The sequence below is a fragment of the Numida meleagris genome, chromosome 3 (genome assembly GCF_002078875.1).
Source record: "Numida meleagris isolate 19003 breed g44 Domestic line chromosome 3, NumMel1.0, whole genome shotgun sequence".
Taxonomy (NCBI): domain Eukaryota; kingdom Metazoa; phylum Chordata; class Aves; order Galliformes; family Numididae; genus Numida; species Numida meleagris.
In genome coordinates, this window is record NC_034411.1 from 844212 (window position 1) to 869536 (window position 25325).

At 40.3% G+C, this 25325-nt stretch overlaps 1 protein-coding gene and 1 long non-coding RNA gene across 9 annotated transcripts in view; one reads left to right on the forward strand and one right to left on the reverse strand.

The window, feature by feature from the left end:
- Positions 1-15754, reverse strand: part of LOC110397196 — a 67489-nt gene extending 51735 nt beyond the window's left edge. For all 6 annotated transcript variants that reach the window (XR_002437610.1, XR_002437609.1, XR_002437611.1 and 3 more), the window contains exon 1: positions 15622-15754. This is a non-coding gene — a long non-coding RNA (uncharacterized LOC110397196). The remainder of the gene's footprint in view (positions 1-15621) is intronic.
- VRK2 (vaccinia related kinase 2) overlaps positions 16077-25325 on the forward strand; it is a 45111-nt gene continuing 35862 nt past the window's right edge. For all 3 annotated transcript variants that reach the window (XM_021393223.1, XM_021393225.1, XM_021393224.1), the window contains exon 1: positions 16077-16393. In XM_021393223.1, coding sequence (XP_021248898.1) covers positions 16258-16393 — 136 coding nt within the window. In that variant the 5' untranslated portion in view covers positions 16077-16257. The remainder of the gene's footprint in view (positions 16394-25325) is intronic.

A 25325-nucleotide genomic window follows, 5' to 3' on the forward strand; every position in this document is an offset into this window, starting at 1 on the left:
CATTTTCAAGTAATCCCTGTTTTGGAAAGCTGAGATATGGGTTCTGCCTCTCTACCAGTCCTGTGACTTGACCCTTCACTTTACAGCTGTTGGCTGGGAGCTGTTGGGCTTGTGTTATTAAGACTCTTTAAAATAGTCTGGCTGTTTTCCATAGATAAAAATAGACTTGTAACATCAACATGTATTGTGTGTAGCTATATGTCTGAAAACATCCATGCTTGGTGTCTGGCTATCCTTCCCCTCGAACAAGGAAGGATAGCCTATGACATGTAGGCATTATGTGACTGATTCAGTGGGAAGCCATTCACCTCATTTTGCCTTAAAATCAATGGTTCCAGAGTTTGAAGGAGGCTTAGAAGCACTGCAAAGATTTTGACACCCAGAAACGTGTTGGATTTAAGCTGGAAGCAAGAATTGCCTGGAGGCCATCCTCTTTTGGTTGTGGTGCTCCTTACATACGTTCTGTGTTGCTCACTACACACAGCCCTCCTATAGCTTCATTACAGGGTAGCCTCATCTTCTGTATGGGTAACGTTCACCTTGGATACATTATTGCTTTTTCACACATCTTGTGACAAACTTACAAAGAGCTTCTTTATAGATTTTCTGCCACATATTAGAATAGGGAATGTAACTCTATTTTCTTTATGCATATTGTCTCTCATTTGGATTCAGATGCCCTTCACTCCATAAGCGGAGGGTCAGCTCTTTCACGGAGAAAAAGTGCAAGACTGTTCTTCTCAATCTCAATGGGATGTTATTTATATGGTGATACTGCTGCCAGTTGGCTCTTCTAGCATTTACAATGCTTTCATAAAAGTGCAAATATAGTTCAATGTAACTTTATAAAGCCATGTTGCATACAACTGTCATACAGTGAAAGATATTACCCTTTCCCTACAATGCTCCATGCCCACTTTTTCTTAGGATGTCAGCTTCAGTTTCTAGCACCCTTCCACCAAGCATTAACTCCATGATGTGCTGAGCTGATCCACACTGGTGGAAAGGATAAAATAGAATATTTACTGATTCACCATGTGTACACACCAGCAGTGGTGCAATGGGGGGGAAGGGAAAATATTTTTTCCCTGCTCCAGCCCCACGGAGAAAGCAAGAGGGAAGACTGAGACAGACCACCAGAGCTTGATGACCTCTTGATTAACTTATTGTTGTCATTTGGTTATAGGTGGCAGCAAAACAAAGAAGTAAAAAAAGTTACCACACGCCCTTCAGAGGTCATGCTAAACAACTGTTTCATTATTTATGTCAAAAGAATAGCATATGAAGACTAGGATTCTTTGAAATAATTTTTCTTTTGCTTTTCTTTTTCTAAAGACATCTCTGAATTTCTGCAAGTGATTGCCTGATCAATCTAGTGGCCTTCTCCTAGTGATGGAGTGACAGCATCAGTGGACAAACAGAAGGCAACTTCTTCGAAGGTAGATGTCATCTACCTGGAATTCTGCAAGGCCTTTGACATGATCCCCTGCCACATTCTTATCTCAAAATTGGAAAGATATGGATTTCAAGGGTGGATAAGAAATTGGTTGGAAGGTCACAGCCAGAGGATTGTGGTCAGTGGCTCTGTGTCCAGGTGGAGGCTGGTAACAAGTGGTGTCCCCTGGAGTACTCTTTAACACCTTTATCTGTGACATGAGTGATGGTATCAAGTGCACCCTCAGCGAGTTTGCTGATGACACCAAGCTGAATGGTGCAGCTGATATGGCAGAAGGAAGGGGTGCAGTACAGAGGGACCTTGGTAAACTCAGAAGGTGGGCCCATATGAGGTTCAACAAAGCAAAGTGTGATGTTTTGCACTTCTGTTGGGGTAATCCCAGGTATGTATACAGACTGGGAGAAGAACTTGTAGAGAGTAGCCCTGCTGAGAAGGACTTAGGAGTCCTGGTAGATGAAAAACTGAATATGAGCCAGATATGTGCTCTTGCAGCCCAGAAGGCCAATGGTATCCTGGGCTGAATCAGGATAGGAAGGAAGGATGTGGAGCTTTTGGAGAGTATCTAGAGAACGGCCAAGAAGATGATCAAAGGGCTGGAGCACCTTTCCTACAAAGACAGGCTGAAGGAGCTGGGCTTGTTCTATCTGGTGAAGAAAAGGATGTCGGGAGACCTCATTACAGTCTTCCAGTATTTAAAGGGAGATTATAAACAGGAGGGAAAAAATATCAAATTTTTACACAGATAGTGATAGGACAAGGAGGAATGGTATTAAACGAAATGAATGAAGATTTAGATTAGATGTAAGGGGGAAGTTATTCACTGAGAGGGCAGTGAGGCGATGGAACAGGTTACCCAGAGAGTTGTGGATGTCCCATCCCTGGAGGTGTTCAAGGCCAGGCTGGATGGGGCCCTCATAGTAATGGGTAATCTCATAGAGCGCTTGATCTAGCAGTTGGCAACCCTGCCTGCAGCAGGGGTGTTGGTACTTGCTGATCCTTGAGTCACTTCCAACCCAAGCCATTCTATTATTCTATGATCTCTTAAGGGTTTTCAACAAATGCTCTCCCATTTCAATCTCTTTTCCAGAAAGCCTAAAGCTGATGAATCTCTCAATGAGAGTAGGCCATTGTAGTCATACATACACTTACACATGGCAGTATGGAAGCTCTATCTCAAAGAAACAGAAAAACTGTAGTGATCTCAACAAATTTCTAGCTATTTCAATTACAGTGCTTTATTCTGGAGTTGTTTTGATCCTCTTGGTACAATTTTCCTAGTCAAGTTTGACACTGCAAACACTACAGACAAGAAAACATAGTCTGTGCACATTGGTAGTTCTGCTGGAAAGCTCTCTACATAACTAAAGAATCCCAAAATGGTCTGAACTACCACCGCTTTCCAAATCTGCCCCAAATTTCAGCAGCAGTGTCTACACTTCCGAAGGTACACCAACCACAGGCTGCTTCTAAATGTTGGCTGCAAAGCGGGCAAAAGAGCCTTGAATATGTGCTCTCTTGATCTCATGCCTCAGCCAGAAAGAGATTCTTGTATTCTATATACTACTGAGTCTCTTGTGATTTGCCACTGTGCTTCTTACAGTATTATGTGTTTCCTTTCTGCCAACCTTTCCTCCGTTCACCAGCCAATCCAGCCTTCAGGTTTTTGCCACCTGGACTTTAATTGAGCAGTATCCTCAGTTTTGAATACTCATTCCTCTAGTCCCCTTGGACATCTGTAGCCTCACACGTGAGGCAACAATTCTGTTCTGTTTCAGCATTGCAGAAGATAGAGGAAACAAAGGATTGTCCAGAGCTTCTATAATTATGGCCAGAGAGCATATCAGTGGTTAGTGAATGGTTGCTTACTGCAAAATGTAACTGACCCTTTAAATATGTGACAAAATCTAAGGAAACATTCAGCTAAGCTCTCTGCTACGAAGCAATTCTATGACAAAGTGGCTTCAGAGTTAAGAACTACTTTACCTTTCTATGTGAGCAAAATTCAGAAGCATGCACACACACACACACACAAAGAAAAGATTGTCAGATAAACAGACCCTCACACACTTACTGCCTCTGGCACAGAATTCTGTAGTCCATTTATCAGCTGTCTCAGGGTCACTGTAACTGCAAAGAGCTTTTAATGCCCTGGGCCCATCTTCCTCAATAATGCTAAAATGCAGACGTTATAGATATAGGTTAAAAGATATTTTTAGATTTTTAGAAAAGATATTTTTAGATGTATGCATCTCAATATCAAGTTATATGAACTACTACTGAAATGGAAATAATTTTCACATTAATTAAATCTTAACATACGTCAAATTGATGTATACCAAATGTGCAGTAGTAAGTGCACTGTTAGGCTACCGCGTACAGATTGGAGTAAGTGTTTGCACATATTTTTTTGAAAGTAGCCAGCAAGAGTCTGTTGGTTTTGAAGGGATGATATGCCAAGTGTTCCACTGTGAGAGATTTGGTTGGGAATGAGAATGTTTATCCCATATATTCTCACTATTCACATAACACACAGATGAGCCCAAGACACAAATCCAGACTAATTTCCTGCACAAAAAGCAAAAGAAAGCTTGTTTCTACCACCAGAAAACATCTCTGTCTTGTCATCACAAGCTACATTTCAGAGAGTAGCCACTTGAACTTCTCTATTTTTAACCATGTTTAGTATGAGAAAGTTCCAGTCCTAACACAGGCCTGTGGATGTCACTGTAATGTATGCCTGCTATCACTGTAGATGAAAGCCACCAGAAAAAAAATGTAAATTGTAATAAAATGGCCAGATATTCAATAACAAACTGTTACAGCTTTCAAATGACAGGGAAGTTCAGGCCCGGAGCAATTTGATATAGCTTCAGTGTCGGTCGTGATTTGTGTACCAGCATTGAGCCAGATGACCTCAAGAGGTCCATTTTGGCCTCAATTTTATAATTTCCTAAAATAATAATTACCAAAGTGAAATATAAACCATCTTGAAAGTTTATGGAATACTAATTTATACCTTCAGATTGCAACTCATATGCATGAGGAGGCCGGTCTTTAAGCTAGAGGTGGGAACTGGAGAGCGTTGGGCAATCACAAACCACATGAAGTTTAACAAGAGGAAGTGCCAGACTCTGTACCTAGGAAGGGACAACCCTGGCTATAAATACAGACTGGAGGGTGAGATGCTGGAGAGCAGCCCTGCTGAAAGGAATTTGAGGGTCTTGGTCTACAGTGTGCCCAAGCAGCCACAAAGGCCAACCACATCTTGAGGTGCATCAAGAACAGCACTCTTAGCTAGTCAAGGGAAGGGATTGTCCCAATTTACACTGCACTGGTGTGGCCTCACCTCAAGTGCTGTGTGCAGCTTTGGGTGCCGAAGTACTAAAAGGGCATAAAACTATTAGACAGCTTCCAAAGAAGGGCTAACGATGATGGTGAAGGGTGTAGAGGAGAAGATACATGAGGATGTCCTTAGGTTTGTTCAACACAGAGAAGACTGAGGGGAGACCTCATCATGGCTTATGGCTTCCTCACAAGGGGGAGCAGAGGGGGAGGCACTGGTCTAATCTTTCTGACGACAGCAACAGGACCTGAGGGAATGGTATGAAGCTGCAAGAGAGGAGGGTCACGGTGGATATCTGGAAAAGGATCTTCTCCAAGAGTGTGCTTGGGCACTGGAACAGGCTCCCCAAGACAGTGGTCATAGCACCAAGCTCGCCACAGTTCAAGAAGCATCTGGACAATGCTCTCAGGTGTATGGTCTGATTTTTGGGTGGTCCTAGGTGGAGCTGGGAGTTGGACTTGATAATCCTTATGGGTCCCTTCAACCCTATGATTCTAGAATGGAAGCAAACGGCAAAGTTTCCACTGATTTCAGAGGAACACACTGTCAGTCTGAGAGTTCTTCCACCACGTGAATACATAGCCGTAAAAATAGTGCATGTGAATATATCTAGAAAGACATGTCCGAGTGACCTCCAGGCTACTCATGCTGTTCAAACAAAGTTGTGTTTTTCCACTCTGAACACTGAAAAACTAGCCCTAACCCTTTGATATACCTGAAGGGTGGGTAAATATGATCTATGTATTACTGATTATAGGAAGTGAAGCTGGACATAATTATTTACCCAGTTAAAAACACAGCACTAGCAGGGTTACTGAAAGACAGCAGTCCTGACTTCATGCTCCCTTCCCTTCTTCTGCATTGGGATGAAGCTGAAATGTCGGTAAATGAGAACCACTGCAAGCTACTGCTCAGCAGGCCAGAAGTCCTTTTAATGCCCCAGCATGGAAGGAACAGTTTATGGCTTTCATACAACCTTTGACGCCCTATTTGCAACTTTGAGAGATGACTGCTGTAATTTGTCCTAATGCCCGTTCCCTGGCTTGCTCACGAATTCACAGTTTCACTGCAGTGCCTATATAATACCTTAAATGTTGGCAATATAGTCTCCATTCAGCAGTTAAAGCAAGTATGGAGTGTACTGTAGTAAAACAAACAGCTGTACCCTACACAGAATAGTTCAAACCTCCAAATGAAATACTGAAATGAATCTCTACAGTGCATCTAGCTTTATTGCACAGAGAGATGAGTCCACGAAGACCATATACACAGAAGCATTATTTTTTGATGGAAGTATAGTACTTAGCTTTTAGAAAAGCAGTTTTGACTGGTTTTCCTGTGCTCTTCTTGTAAGCACCATGTACCCAGCTGTCCCTTTTATACAGCTTTATGTATCATTCTATGTATTATTTATACTTTGGTAAGACAGAGCCACACAGGAGTCAGAACTCGTTTACATATCAGTTATGTAGTAAGTTACTGATGCTATTGTGTGAAAGGTACTTTTGTTTGCTCAGCAGTCCTATAATCCACTGATAATAATAATAATAAAAAAAGTTTCAATTAAGAGAAAGTTGTGATATTTTCCCCTAAATATACTATAGTACTATACTGATTTGATGGCCTGTTAATTTTAAAGTGACTGTTTTTAAAATAGTTGCACATAGTTGCCTTTATTATTAAAAAAAACATTGTCAAGTGTAGGAGTGTGGAATTGGAGTACTTATGTTAAAGAAAATTAAGGCAGAATGTCCACCTTCTTAACTCTAATAGACACTCACTCTCCATCTCTTTCTTTTCAACTGTAAGAAAGCTCAAAAGACTTAAACCAGGTTTAGTCGAATAAGAGAAAATAAGAGGACTGCCACACAGAGAATGACTAAATTATGCTCAGTTTAGGGGTTCCACTTTTCTCTTTTGCCTCAGGCTTTTGGGACATTAAGACCACGTTATAAATCCTGGTCAGTGCTTTTTTCTAAAGAGCAGAAATGAGAGTTTATTAGCATCACAGCAGTTGCCTCAATAATGACAAAACAGTTGCTCATTACTGCTCATTAGATTCATATTAGATTCATTTGCAATAGCAATACATCTTCTATTCATACTCAATTGCAAAACAACAGATATGATTTGACACCTGCTGTAGTACAGAATTCATTAGGAAGTAATAATACAAATAGGAATTCAACGGATGGACTGATGGGTCTAAAATTTGTCATTTAATGTAGAATTTATATAGGATAAATACCACAGCAGGCAAACAGCTTTTTCAAATCATACGTGCTGCAATAAAATAATTACACACACGCAAGTATATATGCAAAGAGCAGACAGACATACAAACATACATACAAAAAGAAAATTAGCAGTGCCAAATGCAATATGTTATGTACACGATAAAATAAATGAACTGTTTCCAGGCCATATCCCTAAAATATAGATTAATGTAGTTATTAATTTCTAGAACCAGGGAAATTAAAGAACTTACAATTGCCACAAAGCATTAAGTAAATAAGTAAGCAGGCCATACGCTCCCTTGAAAAATTCTGGGACAAACTGAGTGCAGGATCTTACTGAAAAAGTGCTTAAATTGCCATTGCCTGAATTTACTTGACTCTTGACTGGTGCATGACCATTATTATAGCACTGTACATAATGGTGCTTAACTGGGCTGTAATCTCTCCTTTCTCTAGCAAATCTTGTCAGACAAAACAAAATTATCTCAGAACTCTGCAGTTCTTGCCTTCTTTCCTGCGCATGGGATGAGAGTATATCCAAGTAACAGGCCTTCACATCATGGAGAAGTAGAAGGAAATGTTGATTTCAAAACCTAATTCCCTAAAATAATTCATGTTACCCTGGGCCTCATAATCATCTTTCATGACATTTCTGATGTTATTCCTTAAGGTACAAAAGAAGCGAACAAAGAAACAACAAAAACCCCAAAACTACAAAAAAAAACCACAACAAAAAAAACCCCACACCACAGAAATGAGCATTACCCTCTCTGAATCATTTTAGAGATACTGCTCATGATGTAACACTTAAATGTAGAAGTAAGGATGAATTCCCAATGAAGACTGCCAAATACATATTCTAAATTCCACAGTAAAAGTACAGCTAAGGACAGAGAGACCAGCAGAGATTCTAAACTGGTAAACCATGCTACAATCCTATCAGCTTTAGTAAAGCTGCCACCCTTTAGCTGAAAGGCAGTGCGTTTCACTATTGACTTTCTTTCCTCTTGCCAGAAGAACATGTATTGCAAAGACCAAATGCTGTAGGACAGTCTCCAGTCTGAGGACTGTTATATATGGTTCAGTTCGATTTCACTCCTCCACATTAGATCTAATTGCCAGCAGCCCAAGATCTGAAGCCACTTTTGGTCTTAAACGCTGTGGCCACTTTTCAGTCGGAATACTGTTTTCATCATAGTCTGCCTTAAAGCCATTCTGCTTTACTTCCCCAGAAGGAAAGACACCTGCTGGAAGACCGTGCAGATCTACATTTGTTGGTGTTAGAAACCTCACACAAACATGGCCAGCATGCATTCATTCAGCTTAAGTCAAATAAGGTGGGTGGGCAATAGTTACAGAACTTCCTGATAAACTTCTGTGTCTTTTTTCGATATAAAGTTTCTATATATTCTCTAGAGAGCAATTATATCTCCTGATTGTCTGGCTTATTTAGCCTCATAAACTTAAGACTTTATTCAATATACTATTTTTGGAATTGTTTTGTAAGAACTGCATTCCTTCCCCAGAATCAATGTGTCTGCACTTAGGCAAAATCAGGAAATGCCAGTGCCTCACAACTTGATTTTCACCAGCAAATCGTATAAGGAGATTTCTGCTTTGTTGCTGTTGCTCAGGAAATTAGTATCACTGAATTAAGCAGGACCACGGGTAGATTCTTAGGAAATGTTAGGGGTTAAAAAAAATAAAAATAATAGTGTATTTTTCAAAATCTCCGCAATCTCCCTTTTCAGCGTATCCTTTCCTGCCCATTTCTCCACCCTTTTACACTTCTTGTGCTTATCCACATGTTCTCCAGGTTAATTAATTTCCCATGTGGCTCTGTACTAAACGCCTTGCTGAAGTCCTGTTGAATCAGAAGTCCAGATGAATTGGATCTACCATACTTCTCTTGTCTAGCACATTTGTCATCTTAGCAAAGAAAGATACCAAGGTAGCTGCATTTTATCCCATTTTCCATTTATCATCACAAACCTTTGTTATTCTTTCTTCCAAAATTTTCTTCAAAGCTGCAAACTGTTTAAGTCACACTGCCAACTTTTCAGTTGCTCAAACCACTTTCTCTCCTTTCTTCACTTATTTTCTGTATGGTAATACGTCATTCTAGACATTTATTTTCTTTGCTGTCTGTAAACTGTGGAATGGAAGTTGTAATCTTCACTCTTGACTTATCTCACCTGACACAAAATATTCAAAACACGCATTAAACCGAAAGTCTGCTCATAAAAACAGTGTTTATAAAAGACATACGAGTATTCCTCCTCTACCTAAGTGGGCACCATTTTCTCAGGACTTCTGGAAACTATGCAGCATTATTTAAAGGTTATGTCAAGGTACGAGCTCCTATCCCTCCTTCTCATAGAAGTCATATACACTTACTCTGCAAGAAACCTTCAAAAACAACAGGTGTTTTCTGGATCAGCCAACCATCAGAACAGCATCTCTGGACCCATGTATACAAGAGTTGCTATAAAAGCAAATAAATAAATAAAAGCAGCACGCGCTCACAGCAAAGACTAACTTAAACAAGCTAACTGCTTTCAACATCAGCTGCTATGGAAATTATTGCAGAAAGCAGAGGCCAGTACTGCCTCTGCTAACCCAAACGGCCAAATTATCCCATCTGTCTCCTTTCCCAACTGTGTTTCTCCTCATGGAATTGACTGCATGGCACGGATGGCAGAGCATTACCAGGTAAGAACAGACCTATCCAGCACGCTGGGCACGCTGGAAAAGCGATGCATCACTGTGTTATTAGATTTATTATACAGTCCATTTGCCACTTCACCACTACTTAATTTTATTTATTTTTTTTTATTTTTAAAACCAAATTGAAAGCAGTCTGAGCAATCATTAAAATGCAACAGCTTCCTAATGTCTCCTGGGAAAGAAGGTATCGGCACCCTGCCTCTTTCGTTTGGGATGTGATCTGAGAAATAACAATGCAAAGATATTAATATTGCATGGTCAGGGCTATTTTCTATTAATATGCCATTAATATAATGACCTTTGCACTACATTTACAGATTATGAGGATCAATATTTATTCTTAGGTCAGGGGAAAAAATAATAATAAAAAAAAAAATCAATCTTGCAGTAAAATGAGTTGTATTTAATATATCACATCATTATAACAAAGTTTATATACATAAAGTAGCACTGATATGTGAATAATGGGTGCTGTGATGGATGAGTTTCCTTTCCCAAACAGCTTCATGTATATAAAACTCAGAAACCAAAAGACAAAAGTAGTGCACGCACCTTTCTTCCTGAGTGCATTGCCAAGTTCCTACTGCTACTATTTCTGTTATCTCTTCATTTTCATTTCTAGATATCCCTTGAAGAGATCTAATGTCTAAGGAACAGCGATCACAGGAACTGAACAACCCTTCTTGGCTGTTTGGACCAGTCTGTCTTTACTTTTATGCCTTGGACAAAACGTAGAAGAATGCTAGTGGATAAGAACATACTTCCTTTGAAAGGCTGTGATAACTAAGTTCATGCATTTTTTGTGTGTTCCATCTGCATTTATTTTTGGAGGGGAAACAATGAGAGAACGAAGAACATATATTTGAGCTGCCCATACTGGAAAACTGGCTCTAATACATCATGCATTTTGTGATAATGTAGGGACAATGTCTCCCATCATAACAGCAGTAGCAATAGTCTGTACACAGTAACTCTTAGAACAAGCCAACTGGACTGCTTCATATGGATAAAATGAGACAGGTATGAAATTATTCCTTTAAGATCAGTTAGCAGCAGAGCCAGGATTAGGATTACTACAATTACTCCCATGAGGAAATCATTTCTGATCTCCTTCTCTGCTTTAACCCCTAGACATTTTGCTCTCTCTGAATACAATCCACCCCCACAGCAATCCCAAACATACATTAACTCCTAGCATATTTTTGAATTAAATAAGCATGGGTAAAAACCATTTCTTTTCGATGCTTGTAAATAATTTCTTTCTAAAAGAATGAGAAGTAAAATCCCTGACATACAAAAAGAGATAGGATGTGCACCCACATTCTGCATATCCTTTTAATTACAGTAGTGGGAACTGGTAGATAAGTTACAGAGGCTAAAACAGCCCCTCTAGGACTTTCTTTGCTGGCCTGGCAAAGGGCAGTGTGGGAGTCAGTCATTCATTCATTTAGGCTACTTGACATTAAAGCAAATGTCACATATTGCCAGTGACATCTCCTGTATTTTAATAAAGCATTTCAAATCATTTGTTTGCAGATTTATATTTAAGATGAATGCTCTGAGGTCTCCATTTTTTGCATTTTCTTGAGAGAGAGGCCTGATTTCTTGCCTGTCTTTTAAAGGTCTCAGCTGTTTCTTCTGCTCTGTTTAACACATAAAAGCTTTGATACTTTGAACTTATCGAGAGACACAAAATACAAGAACTGTCTACATAGAAAACCTTAATCAGTCAGGAAGTTGGTAAATTATGTCTTCATGCCATCCATATTGAGTGTCCATTACTCCTGGACATAGCACATTAACTGACTCATTAGCTATTTCAAACCATATGGACTTAGGTTTTGGGTGGGCTGCTCTGATAATATCCTGAGGTGAGCTTCCTAATTATTGTAATTACGTGATCTCAATCATGGGGCCAGTCACACAAAATAGTGTCAAGAGTCTTTAAAATGGGAGTCAGTGCACCTAGACAGTGACTGAGTTGAGCAACATGCCCCCTCGATGTTGGAGATCCCTTGATACCTCAGAAAGTAATTACTTTAAAAGTTCTAAGAAACAGGAAGCAAGAACAACAACAACTGAATTAGCACAACAAGTGCACAGAACTCTGTACTAACGCACAAACACAAATGGATTTCTCTGTAGAAATTGGGAAAAGGGATTTCTTGCTGTCAATGGTTTTAATACAGAGATGTTACATCTCTACTGTAAATTTAGGATGATCTTTTAAACAAGGACATCTGCATTGGAGGGGGGCAATTAAAAGTGGAAATACTAAAATGACAGTGTTAAATACCACAGAAGCATCACAATGCAACAGCGAGTGGAGTTACAAATTGCTCACGTAACGCAACAAATTTAAGAAGATTTGTGTATGTGAGGCTGCAAGGTCCTGTATAACTAAAGCCTTTCATATTCAAGTTTAGATTTGAGGAAATAGAAGAAAAAATAAAATACATAGAACATATACCTATGTTTTAGCATACAGTACTTTAGAACAAAGATATAAACAAACAGCCTCCAAACACGGATAAAAACAGTTTGTTGTACTGTTAAATACCAGAAGAAAGCTCCTGCCCTCTGAAAATTTTGCTGCATTTTTAAGACTTAACCCATATTAACACCACAGTGCTTTCTGTCAACCTCGAAAACTTACTCCATCAAGAAGATCAGGAGCAGAGCAATGCTTCTGAGGCAAAGATCAGGAGAAAACTCGTCGTGGCTTAAACAGGCAGGTGGCTGAGCACCACACAGCTGTTTGCTCACTCCCCTCTTCCCAGTGGGATGGGGGAGATCATTGGAAAAAAAAAAAAGAAGTAGAACTTGTGAGTGGATTGAGATAAAACTACGTACTAAGGTAAAGGAAAGGATAGTCATTATAACAAATATATGCATATAAATATGAATGCATATATAAGAAGTGATGTACAAGGAATTGCTCACCACCCCCTGCCCAATGCCCAGCTGGGCCCCCCAGCAGCGGAACAGAGCCAGAATAACTCCCACCCCCTTGATGTCACATGAAATGGAATAGCCCTTTGGCCAGTTTAAGTCAGCTGTCCCAATCCTGTTCCCTCCCAGATCCTTGGACCCTTTGCTGCAAATGGCCTTGGCTCTGTACAACACTGCTTTAGCAGAAACTATGAGCATCGGTGTGTTATCAACATTGTTTTTCTCCTTGAACCAAAAACACAGCATTATACCAGACACTCTGAAGAAAACAATTCAATTCCAGCTGAAACTAGGACAAAACTCAAGTTTGTACCTTCCACTTTTCAGAGTACCTCTCAGACACCTACGAATTCAAGAAGTCAGGTACTTAATAGCACGGTGCATCTGAATATACGGCTAGATGGTGAAAAGAGGTACTCAAGAGTTACTTAGGAAACTAAACTCGTTTCACAAACTGAAACGACTTATGCTCATAACTAAATCGCTGCATTCACCATTCAGAAGAGCCATCTTGGGAAACACAGCACCACTGTTTTCTTTTTCAGGAGAACAATCACAATCACAACCGCATTGATTCCGCAGAGAAGCTAGGATTTGCTCATACTTCACATAGCAACATATAGATTGCAAGAAATATGAATTAAAAAAAAAAAATCCTGTCAATATCAGAGCCAATAATACCAACACACAAATAGCCTGTTACACCACTTGTAAAATATTGCTCAGAGTTTGCACACCCGAGCTGCATGAAGGATTGATTCCTCATGAGAAGGGCCTGTGGCTCTCAGCTGTTTGCAGCAATGTGCCATTAATAAGTAAAATAACAATAATTTGATTTTCAGTCCCTGTGTCTTGAGTCTCAAAGGCTGACATCTTTAGGGAGCATGTGTTGATTAGAACAATAATACAATAAACACTATTTGCAGTAGTAAAATACATGCTAGTAGAGGAAAAGCAATCCTCATCCCTTACCTTTCATGCAGACAAGATACGTTACTATAACTTGAACTGTAAGCCTTATAGTTCTCCCCTCACCTAGCTAAAAAAAATAAAAACAGAAAACTAATCCATGGAAAAAAACTGTTTCTGTCTAGGCATAAGGAGCGTGACTAAGGTCATACTCAGATGTGTGCTGGCAGGATTTGTATATTTTTGTTCTTTTTAGTGTACACACTTCTTTCCTGTAAGGATTCTTGAACTTAGCAGTAATGCTGACTGCCTCACCTTGAAGGGAAATAGCTTCCATCATAATTAGGGTTTCAGCAAAAACAAAAAACAAAAAAAAACAAAAAACCAAACAATCAACAGCAAAAAACACTCACACCAGAAAAAGCACATAAATTTATAAATATTTTAGGCATTCATATCCCCTTCCATCACAGTCTCAAACTGCTAATTTGAAACTACTGTAAAGGGGAAATTGAGGCTTTAACCTGACTAATGAAGCTCATGTTTCTTGCGAGGTTTTCTCAGTCCTTCCCACAAAACATAGCAACGCTCTATTTATAGGGCAAAGATGACCTCCTGTTACTTCCTAATCTGTTTTTTTTTTTCCTCAGGTAAATTTAGCAAAGTTTGTTGCTTTTTAATTGGTTATATACGCATGCTTATTGTCTGGAGCAGGCCATTTGCTGGCAAATTTGATGTTGGCTTTTTTTCTTTTTCTACTGGCTACGGTTTTTATTAACAAGCACCTTGATTTAGATAACAAACATTTTTCAGATGTAGTTTGGTACGCTCAAGAACTTACTCTTTGCAGTAAATCTTTCTGTATGATAGGCATAATTTCTCTTGTATTTCTGCGTCTTTATTTCTGAAGGTTTTTAACTCTCTAAATAACAACGAAAGCTTAAGTGTTTAAGTCTTGTGGGTTTTTCTAGGCTTTTTTTTTTTTTTTTTTTTTTGGCCTTGTTTAGGCTGAATAAGCCCAACTCCTTCAACTTTTCTTCATAGAAGAGGTGCTCCAACCCTCCAAACATCTTTAGGGCCCTCCTCTGGACCCCCTCTAACAGCTCCAAATCATTCCTGTGCTGGGGACCCCAGGCCTGGATGTGGTAGCACAGGTGAGGCCTTACAAGGGCAGATTAGATGAAAAAACAAACATTTTTTTGTTTCTAGGGTCTCTCTTCTCTGACTTGTAGAGCATCTACTTCACTTTATACACACCATGTTAAATTTTACAACTTGTAAAACATTTATTAAAGAGGGGAAAGATTTCAGACAGTCTTGTCTCTGGATGGAGTTGCGGTTGTGAACCTAGAACTTCTTTTAAGTAGTGTAAGACAACTTTTTTACAGCTCTCTGGGATCTACGTCGACCATCTATGCTGTATTTCTGCTGCATGAGTCACTTGGATGTTACATATGCAGCTTGACTAAGTTTTCAAAAACAATAACATGGTATATGCTACCAGCAATGAAAAAAGCCCTTATATTCTCTTTTTCTTTCTTCTCTACTGATGCTAATACATGCTTTGCAGTCATAATCTGTTACTTGCAAATTGTAGACACTGAAGACATTCTGGACCTTGCTTATTCTCTTGGAATCATCCCCCCCAAAAGGGCCTTGATCTGTTGGTGAAAAGTATTAAACAATTACCTGGAAAACGTGAAGGTCCATCCAGAAACAAGAGCAGTCGAACAGTCAAGTTACTAGTGCCCTTTTTTTCTAAAACAGTCTGAAGATGAGATCCATGTCTGGTTGTGTACATTAGCGATAAAATGCCAAGATCCTCACAGATGAAGCCAGAGTGAATGAGATTTTGGTGCCTTTGACATATGTTCAAGCCTACTGTGGTAATGAATCTAGAAAGTTTCATCTGAATCATTGCCAGGGGTCTGTTTTGAGACAAATACTCTTAACACTTTTAGCAATGACACCGACGATAACATCGAATGCACTCTCACCAAGTTTGCTGACAGCACCAGCCCGTGGCAGGGGGTTGGAACTAGATCACCTCTGAGGTCCTTTCCAGCCTAAGCCATGCTGTGAAAACTGCGCGGTCACTGCAGTTCTGAAAGGAAGTGCTCCATTCCCGACCTTACTCAGATGAAATCCTTCTTTCCCCAGGCAGGGCTCGGTCTGACCAACTGCTTTTACGCAGATGGGAGCGGCGCGGGGCGCTGAAGGGAGAGTCAAGGGCGGGAGCCGCGGCTATAGGCCGGGCGGCAGGAAGAGAGGGAGCGGGCGGATGGCGCGGCCCGGCTCGGCTGGGGTTGGCCCGCCCCGTCCCCGCCCTGGGGTTTCCCTCAGGAAGACCGTGGGCCGTCTGAGTGCGGCCTGCGGGAAGTTCCTCGCTGGGAAGTTGCTGAGCTGTAGCGGAGGGAGGCTCGGCTCGGCTCGGCTCGGCTCGGCTCGGCTGCGAGAACGAGCGTGCTGGCCGTTAGCAGCCCGGCTGAGGGGAGCCCGCGGCTGACGGGGCTCGGCGCTTCCGTAGCGGCCGCGGAGAGCTGGGCCCCTTCCTCGGGCCCAGCCGGCAAAGGATCTCGCTTTTTTGGAGGAAAGTCAGCTTTTTTTCTTTCCTCTCATCCGCTCAAGGTGCGATGCCGCCCAAGGAGCGCGGCAGGGGCAAGCTGCCTGTTCCTCTCCCGAGAGACATGATCCTGAAGGACACCGAGGGAAAAGTGTGGAGGCTGGGCAGCCAGATTGGCCAGGGCGGGTTTGGCCTGATCTACTTAGGTAAAACACGACGTATTTAGGTAAAACCTGTAGGAATTATTCAGGTGATGTGTGAGTTTCATCTTGACTTTCTCGTGTGAATCAGAGGTATAAACTGCTGGAAGTATAATTGCCATTCTTTATTTGTTTCAGTGTTTATATATATGTTTCCATACTTTCTTCAGAAGAAACTACTGATTTAGTGATGTAGTGATCTCTACTGATGTAGTGATCTCACACTACACACCAATTTCACTTGGTGTGAGTGTGAAAAGGAATGAGTTGTTGTGAGGCACTTTGTAAAGCATTCTGGGTTACTGGAAAAGATGTGACGTACGCAGGCAGCTGTTGCTGATCTTTAGGAAAGAGCAAATCCTGTTTTCAAGGCAGCATTGTGAGTTTTGGTTTTTGTTTCTTCTTTCTGCTGCGTGCGTGCAGTTCCCATCACTCATCTTCTCAATTCTGTTGTCTTTAGTGAGACGAAAGATGTTCTGCACAGAGGTTCTTCTTTCAGGCTTGCAGGGCAGTGCTAGACTCAGTGTGGTTTCACAGAGGTGAAGGAGTTGTTCATCAGTGTCAGGCTGCAGGATCAGCCTGTATAAAGTTACTGTATAAAGTAAAAAGGTGCATTTTCTTTATAAGGATTAGTGTGTTTTCTCTTGTCTTATTTGCAGTCATAAATGAGGCACTTGCATGCCGCTATTCTTTCAGTGGCAGATTTAGTGTGATCTTTGTTATGACTGTCTGGTTAACTTATTGTGCTTGTCTATTTTCAGCTGTTCAGGAACACTTCATATTGCGCTGAACTCTTCTTCCTTTCCTTCCTTTTTTCCCTCCTCTTGTCCATTATGGCTAATCACAACTAAATGTCAACTAAAGACCCATCTCTTATTCAATGATGTGGTGATCCCATATGTGGTCAGGTATTGTTTGCCTAAAGAGTTGTATTTCCAGCTAGTAATGTGTGGCTATAAACTGAAGGGAGGTAGTCAGTTTTACTTGTGCATCTGGACTTTGGGTTTCAGTGGAAATATTTTTTTTACACTTATATATTTATTGGAGAGAGGGTGAGACTGGAGACATGGACAGGCACTGGCTGCCTGCATAAATGAGGCAAAAAGATTTCAGTTTAAAAAAAAAAAAGAAAAAAAGAAAAGCCACTGCTTCTGCTTTCCTACAAAGAAAACACAGTCACTGAAAAACTTGGAGAAAATTAAGGCTGTGTTTGTTCATTAGTAGTTTGTTGTAACAATTAAATGAGTAACTGGCAATAGTAGGTGGCCATGGCCTACATCTACCCTATGTTTAAGTTGAGGTTTGTTTGTTTGTTTTTATTGTTTCACTTTGGACTAGATTTAGTGTGGTCTGCTGCGCAGAATTTCCTCACTAAGTCTGTGGTTTGGGGCCACTGGCAGAAGCAGTTTTGAATCCTTATGTTCCTGCTAAGAGTTGGAGTATACCTGATGGGCTTCTATAGTTTCATTTCTTCTGGAAGTGAAGTAGTTCACGCATACCTAATGGCTCTGCAAACTGAACCAGTGAGGATGATAAGAGTTTCAGCTAATTGCAGTTAGAGGAGCCAAAGGCTAGCACACTAAGAATATTCACATTCTTTTTCTTTTGATGCATATGATAGCTTTTTATGACCTTCTTTGTAACATCAGTTGTTCACGTTTGAGAGATACTGTGCCTAGAGAAAAATGGAAAAATGTTACCATAAGAAGACAGAGCTTAACTTAGAAATGAAGTTACTTCTGGATATTGCCATTTGAGGTTGAATCATGGGAGAGGGTACAGGGTGTGGGGGTCAGGATCCAAAGGAACAGTGGACAGAAGCTTTCAGAAGGCTCTCACAGAGGAGGGTCTGCAGATGCAGTGCAGAAAGTAAGGCTGTAGCTGTGGGTGTAGTTCAGGTCAGGCAGAAGATGATCCTGAGCTGGAATGTAGCTCTGCCATTTTCAGTCAAATTGCAGTGGACCTTGTAGGTGGCATAGCACATGGAATTCAGTCAGTATCACGTAGATTTGATTAGTTATTTGCCTGATGGCACAGGCTGCTGGGATGATTTCATATATTCTGGTGTTAGTTGTGGTTTGAGTCCCACTGGACTGGTGTAGAAAGCAGTTGGTGGATTTGCTGAGAATAAGAATACAACCTGGGACCCTTGGTATTACAATTAGATGTTTTGTCTTAAGTGTTACCATAGCTGAAGAATTACAGCTGCCACTTATAATGCTGTTTGCATTCATTTAATCTTTTATTTTAGAAGGACAGTGAATGTTGCAGGTAGGACTGAACAGAAGGCTTTGTTCCTCTTGTACCTTACCTTACAATTAAAGAGGAAATGGGCAAAACTTATCCTCGTATTGACACTGAGTGAAACTTTCTTGTTTTGTCCACATCCTTATCTTAGATGCATGTTCGTATTAAGTAATATGTACCACATACCTACAAAAGAGAGTCTGAGTGGCAAGGAGAGTGAAGTAGTTGATGATGCAGATGCTTGGTGCTGAGGCAACTCCTTTCTCTATACTTTTCAGCCTAGTTTTTAATATGTATGCAGCAAGATGTGAGAGTGACCACAAAAATTTCAGTGAGAAGCTAACACAGAAAGACCTGTAGAGAGGTGAGTCAGACAGGAGAGTGGAGAGAGATTCAATCTCCTGCCAGATATGAGCAGAACAGCCCTTTTATAAAAGTAAAGGTTAACTTTTCTGGCTATATCTTTTAAAAGTGTTTTTACTGTAGCGGTGTAAAGATTTTGATGTGCATTGTTATAGCTTAATTTGCCATTAAGGGTACTCCATACTCCATTAATCTATAACAATGTACTTGAGATATTTTACATCATCTCTGCAAAATATATTTACTAAAGATGCCTTCCTTGGAAGGTTCACTGAATCAAAGGTGCTGAAAGCCATTTACTAACCTGGAGCCCTAGAATGCTGGTAGTCTCTTTAAGTGCTGGGCTTCTAATTATATAGGTGACAGTTACTGGTAGCTACCAGTTTTGTTCTACAGCATGAACATTTCCCCTGTTTTTCTAGTTGCTCTTTCCTGTCTGTGTGCCATCTTGTCTATTTCTCTGTTGACTTGTTCCTTCCCTTGGATTTCTTTTGCATTTTTATTTTAACCAGAGTAAATAGCAGAAGGCTTACAAATGCTGATGCCTCCTAATGCCCCCAAAGAGCAGACTTTCCTCTGCTGCCAGAAGCACTAGGAGCTGTCTAGAGACGTTCTTGCAAACGTTGCTTTTGTCGCAGCAGAAGCAATACGGATCATACACTGGACATACCTGTGCTCTGACATGCTGGTTTTTGTTACCGGTGCTGATTTGCCATCAGATACCTCAGACAGAACCCTCACCCCTTTGATAAGGCAGGAACAGAATGGAGAGCAACCAGGGGAGGACATGACATATTGTTGGTCTCGCAGATAGGTTGTAGCCCTGTGGAGAATAGTGGCAGTACATACGAAAATTAAGCTAGAGCTGAGGAGGGTGCTACTGAGAGCCTTACATTCGCTCATTTATCTTACTGATCGCAGTCAGTAATTAACACCAGTCTTTATATAAATCATTCTGTAGTCCTGCTGCAAAGACTCTATTAATGCACAATTTGGACCGAAAATTTAAATGCAAAAAGGTCACACAGTGTTTTGCTAAGATTCCATTGTTGCAGTAAAACCTGGTGTACGCAGCATTGTCTGCTTTCAGACTTCTTTCTAACGAAAGCAGATAGTTCTTCCTAATACTTGTGTTTATATTTTGCTAGATCGTGTATTTTACTTACTACGTTGCAAATGTGATCTAACTGTATCATACCTGTGTGCTGTAATAGAACTTTGTAAGTGATCGGTGAAAAGAGTTTTTGAAACCATTTTTCATATCTGGCTTTGCAGCAGGTGTTTGCATGTTGCTGTTTGACTGCTCTATTTGCAGGTGTTACCATATGAGAAGCTCAGGAAAGCGCATACTGACAATGCTACAGTCAGTGATGCTTTTGTCCTCCTTGGAGATCTGTCACTTGTATAGCTATTTTTTCTTCTCCGTTTTTTTTCTTTTTTTTTTTTTTCTTTCCATTTTTCAAGAGGAGGCAAAAAAGAAAAAAACAGACCTGCTGGTGCAGTAAACAGTGGCTGAATGGGTGAATGTATTTTCATACCAGCACTGGAGAGTACTGCTGGTGGAGGTACTCATTGTGGCCTCTTCTGCCTTGAAGCCTGGACCATGGTTTGCCCTGCTGTTGATGCTCTGAGACCTGGTGTTCTGTGAAATAGGCTGAACTGCCTGAAAGGAAGGTTTTGTCTACTTCAGAAAAAGAAATTTCCATGGCTAATTTGTACACTCCTGCTCAGGAGTGTAGTGTGCCAGGGAACAGAAGCATTGATGGAAACATTCTATCATGTTCTTAGTGTTCCTTCCTTGGTTTGAGTTAGGAAGTAGACTTTAGTAATTGATTCTTGAGAAACTTACTTAGTTGCTTAAATTAACTTCACTAAAATTATTTACTGTACTGCAGCAACAAATTAACAATGCAGTAACAATAGTATCTAACAGAATATGTTCAAGACTGGTTTTATGAATTCAATGGCAAGAAGAATATTAATAGCAAAAAAAAGCTGTAATTAAGGCACTAGCAGGTGACTGATTAGGGATGGATCTTTTTCAAACTTCAGGTGTGAAAGCACTTTTCAGCAAAGCTCTCATTGTACCTGTAGGTGTGAACAAAGTCATTGCCAGATAAATGCTACCTCAGGAAAGTATTTTTATCTAGTCCCTAATATTAAACTTTATGCAGTCTACTTGCTAGATTTATATTTGTGGTTTTTCACCCTATAGGCAAACTAAATCATACATTTAGCCCTTTTTCAGTACTTAGCAGTTACCTAGGGCTGGTATTTGTTACAAGCTGGGATTGCTGCATCTGTTAGAGGAAATCCTCCTTCTTCTCCAAGTTCTTGCTGGTGCTGCAAGAGATTATGTTACGCTTTAAAGTTCTGACACTTTTGTTTCCTTGTTTTTCCACATGTATGGACTTATTATTGTTTTCCCAATGAAGGAAGTATTTCGGAATAGCGTTATATGTTAAAAGGAAAAACTGGGGTTGTAAGATGTGGCACTTGTTGCCTTATGGAGGGCACACTCTACAGCTGTTGTTGGCACCTGTAACCTACTGAAACTGGCATCGTATCTTCTTAGTGGGCTCCACGTCAAAATGGCAGATGGGCTAGAGCAGAATCTTGCCAGAAAACAGTTTGTGCATCACGTTTTAAATATTAGAGGCCTGAGCTCCTGTTTGAGAGTGCTATAAGAACAGACCATGTATAGCTTTCCTGCCTGTGGTTAAAGGATGTGTCATACCTGTTCCAGCTTAGAGTAATTAACTTTGAAAGGCAAATGGTGGCTTCTATTGCTGTGGAATGCAAAACTTTAGCTCTAGTGAATCATGAAGGTTTCACATGAAAGATGTGTAAGCAGTACAGTGAAATTCCCTACCAGTACTAAGTGTCCTGAACTTGAAGGCATCTGCAGTTGTCTGCAGAACAGTTTGACAGTTAAGCACAATTTTCTTCCAAGAACAGTTTACTTGTGTCTTGTGGAAGATGGTTTCACAAACAATGTAGGTGGACGTGTGTGTGTAATTTGTGTAATAAAGCTACATTCATAAGTGTACCTAGAAGAAGAATCTAGGAAAAAGTATTCATAAACATTGCTCAGCAAAGAATCTGTCTAGGAAGTGAGGATGCATCATCAGGCACTTAAAGCACTGAATGCTTCAGTTCTTGGGGAAATGTTGAATAAAAGGAAGTGTCGGGGAGGGGAGCTGAGAAGCCATGTTGTTTGCTTGCCTTTAAATATTTGCATTAGTGTTCTCCATATGTAGGATATATGTGTAGTTGTGTGCTAAATAGCAGATGCTACTTCTTATTTAGTTGTTCACGTTCCGTTTTTAGTAACTATAATCCTGCAACTTGGATTACTTTCTGTTGTTAGGTGCTCTGAGCAATGCTTCTGTCAGCCATCAGGTTGAACTGCTTTTGGCTGACCTCAGTGTGGTCAGTTTTTTTCAGCTTTTTTTTTTATTGGTAGCCTGTAACATTGGGTTGTGGTAGTTTTGAGTTTAGGTCTGAGCCTTTTTGGAAATAGGCTGACAGCATCATGCTTTGAGAGTGGTTACCCAATGAAACAAAGCAAAAGCATACTGCTAGCAACCCAAGAACTTCTGAAATACTTCTCTCACGTTTCCAAAACAAATATATCCTCAAAAAATGCAGCAGTGGCAAAAGACACCAGCTGTGGAGAAGAGCAGAGATGTTTTCTCAAACTGCCAGATCAGTGCTGTTTTCTTTTCCGCTGTGTAAACTTTGTCAACGAAACTGGTTCTGTGAGAGCTATTGAAAATATTTCACCGTGTTCCATATGTGACTGCCACAGATGAACTGCTAAATCTGTAACAAGCGCATTTGAACTGGCAAATAGAATCGACACATTTCTTTGTCAGACTGCATGCAATTGTGCCGAGTGGTTGTAGGAGATGGCAGTTGATCCAGAAACACTCTTTTTGTTACCAGGCCGTATTAACATTTATAAAGCTACGTTAATTAAGGTTGTGGTACTCAGCAACAAAATGGATGAAATTCACGATTGAGGTGGATGATAAGACTATAACTGCTGTGCCCAGATGAAATTAGGAAATTCTGGGCATAGGTTAACTTGAGGTAAGTTGTTTGCTGCGTTCTGTAGGCACTACAGTTGGAAATAACGGCAAAGAACGCGTATCCTACCACACTGCTTTATTTCAGTATTTCTATACTTTTCAGTGGCACAACTGCTGTGATTGTGCAGTGAAGGAGAGAAAAGAAAAAAAGAGCTGTGCCCTTTGCAAATGTTTTGTGAGACTCTTCTTGGCTTGAGATGGAAACAGCCGCAGCCCCCTGCACAGATTCATCTTGCGCCAGTGTTCCCAGTTAACAATTAGGCAGACAATGGTTTTGATTGTGTGCATACATCAACACTCTCCCCCCCCCGCCGAATGTAAGGAAATTGTGCATCTCTAGTTGATATAAGCAACACAGACTGTAAAGTGGGAGCTCTCACATTTGTTATGCTATTTTAAGATACCCTTTGCAAACATAATCTCACCATATAGTGCTTCTGGTACTCTGTGTGTGCTTATACGCCATCGGAGACCTCCTGCATATCAGCGTTGCTCTCCTGCAGGGTCTCTGCTTACTGTCCTGCAGTCTAGCATTTAACTGATTGTAATATTATAAATAGCCATGTGCTACCACACAGAACGAGGCTAGCACATGGCTAATTACGAGTATACAGTAATTAACTATGAGCTAAACTCGCAGGAGAGTATGTGGTGGTGGTCTATGAGGTATGTAATCAGACTGTTTGTTAAACCTTGGGAGCCTTTCCAGTCTGTTAAGTAACTATACATAGTAATGAGACCATTTTTTAAAAACCATTTATGTATATTTATGGACAAAAAATAGTCTGTTTTATTGCTAAGCCGTGGGTAAATGCTGCTGCCTGATATTTGAATGGTTAATTAAAAATATGTGACAAAAGGTACATATGCAACTTCTGCATATCTGTAAGTATGCGATTATCTGAGCTTTATGTGCATAAGAAGCGTAGAGTATTATCCATTCTCTATGTTCTGCCTTGTTTCATGTACGTGAGGTAGGGATGATCGTTCCATTTCTCCTTTTGTGTATTTGAAAGTCATGCTTCTAATTTTCTAGAGCATCTCTTCCTCTATCTTCTTGAGCTTTGTCTAACTTCTCTTCCTTCTCGCATCGTAACAGATTGCAGTTGGGTTTGGTTTTATTTTTCCTCAGGATTTTCTTGTAGTATTACTCCAAGAAGCATCTGCACAGTTACAGTGTGAGAACCGTGAGGGTTAGGCCCTTTTGCTGGGCTATCTCCCGTTAATTGCTCTTCTTCGTTACCCTGACAGCTGTTACTGTCTGTTCCAGATTACATGAATGAGGCCTCTCTTTATAAAATGTCAAGATGTCTACAGGGAAGTTAGATCAGACTCTCTGAAATACATTTGATACTCCTCTGTACCTATCAAGCCTCAGTTAAGTAATTTGGTATTAAAATAGATTTTTTTTTTATACACAGGTTATTTTCTGATCTGTGTCAGTATGAGAGCACATCTAATTCTGTTTGAGTAATGTGACATTATTGAGTACAATGAAAACACATGGGATGTGTTCCTTTAAACTAGTATCTTCAGGTGTTAACACCTAGCCTACATGTGACAAAGAAAGATAAAAAACCTCAGCACCTGTGCCTTAATTCCCAGTTTAGTGCAAGAAAATGGTAAGAACAGAGTTAACCAAAATTTCCTTCCCGTTTGTAAGAATAGTTTTGAATTGTGTACTGAATAGGACTCTTAACCACCTGAGTCCGTGGATAGTTCATGCATTCCAGAGCTGCTATTTTGGAATACATTCGTTTTAGCTTAATGTGCTATTAACAGAAACGTTCACGTCGAGGTGGTCAAGCAGACAACAGCGTGAAGGACAGCCCATGGGGGTTTGGGGTGGAATGCTGCCAGACCGAACCCAAAGGCTGAGTAAAGTTGAAAGAAGATGACGTCTGAAGAAGTCTGTTCGTATTCTCTGACCATAACAAAATATAAGCTTGGCTGCTTTGATCAAGTTTACTTGATTTTCATTATTTTTATTACGCGGATAAAAGAGGTCTATTTTTGCGTGTGCTGACAATGGAAGTGTTTCACACGTGGACTGTTGTTGGTGTTTGATCATTGCAAGAAGTTTGGAAGGAACACTTATTTTCTAGGAACTGTATTCTTTTTACTTTTTTTCAGTGATGATTCTAAAAGATGATTTAGTCTCATTAAATTTTAATCCCAGTATAGCTCTCTGTAGCTTCAGTACTATCAGAGAGAGCTGATAGTTCTCTCAGGGT